The sequence below is a fragment of the Penaeus monodon genome, chromosome 34, assembly GCF_015228065.2.
Source record: "Penaeus monodon isolate SGIC_2016 chromosome 34, NSTDA_Pmon_1, whole genome shotgun sequence".
Classification (NCBI taxonomy): Eukaryota; Metazoa; Arthropoda; class Malacostraca; order Decapoda; family Penaeidae; genus Penaeus; species Penaeus monodon.
In genome coordinates this window covers 20406216-20406573 of record NC_051419.1, presented here as the reverse complement: position 1 = coordinate 20406573, position 358 = coordinate 20406216, and the positions used below count along the sequence as shown (strand labels likewise).

Sequence of the window (358 nt, the reverse complement as noted above, 5' to 3'; positions counted from 1 at the left end):
GTGCGTCCCCAAGCCAAGCGATATCAGCATGACGAAGAACAGGATGGACCACAGCGGCGACACGGGCATGAGCGTCACGGCGGCCGGGTACACGACGAAGGCCAGGCCGGAGCCCGAAGACACGACGTCCTGCACCTCCACGCCGAGCTCCGTCGCCAGGAAGCCCAGAATACTGAAGATGACGAAGCCGGCGAACACGGACGTCGAGCAGTTGGTGATGGTGATCACGATGGCGTCTCTGGGGAAGGGGGTGCAAGGCATCTTTATACAGGTAGTCCCACTCCATTCCTAAATGGGAACGTCATTGCAAATATTAGATATTTTTTATTTCTGTTTTCCTTGGTTTCTTTTTTGGAAA

At 54.7% G+C, this 358-nt stretch overlaps 1 protein-coding gene across 1 annotated transcript in view; it reads right to left on the bottom strand.

Annotated features, from left to right (window-relative positions):
- Positions 1-358, bottom strand: part of LOC119594637 (sodium- and chloride-dependent glycine transporter 2-like) — a gene marked incomplete in the record, with an annotated part of 4588 nt that overhangs the window by 3433 nt on the left and 797 nt on the right. Inside the window, 1 exon segment of the mRNA XM_037943687.1 lies at positions 1-238. Within this exon segment, the coding sequence (XP_037799615.1) occupies positions 1-238 (238 nt within the window).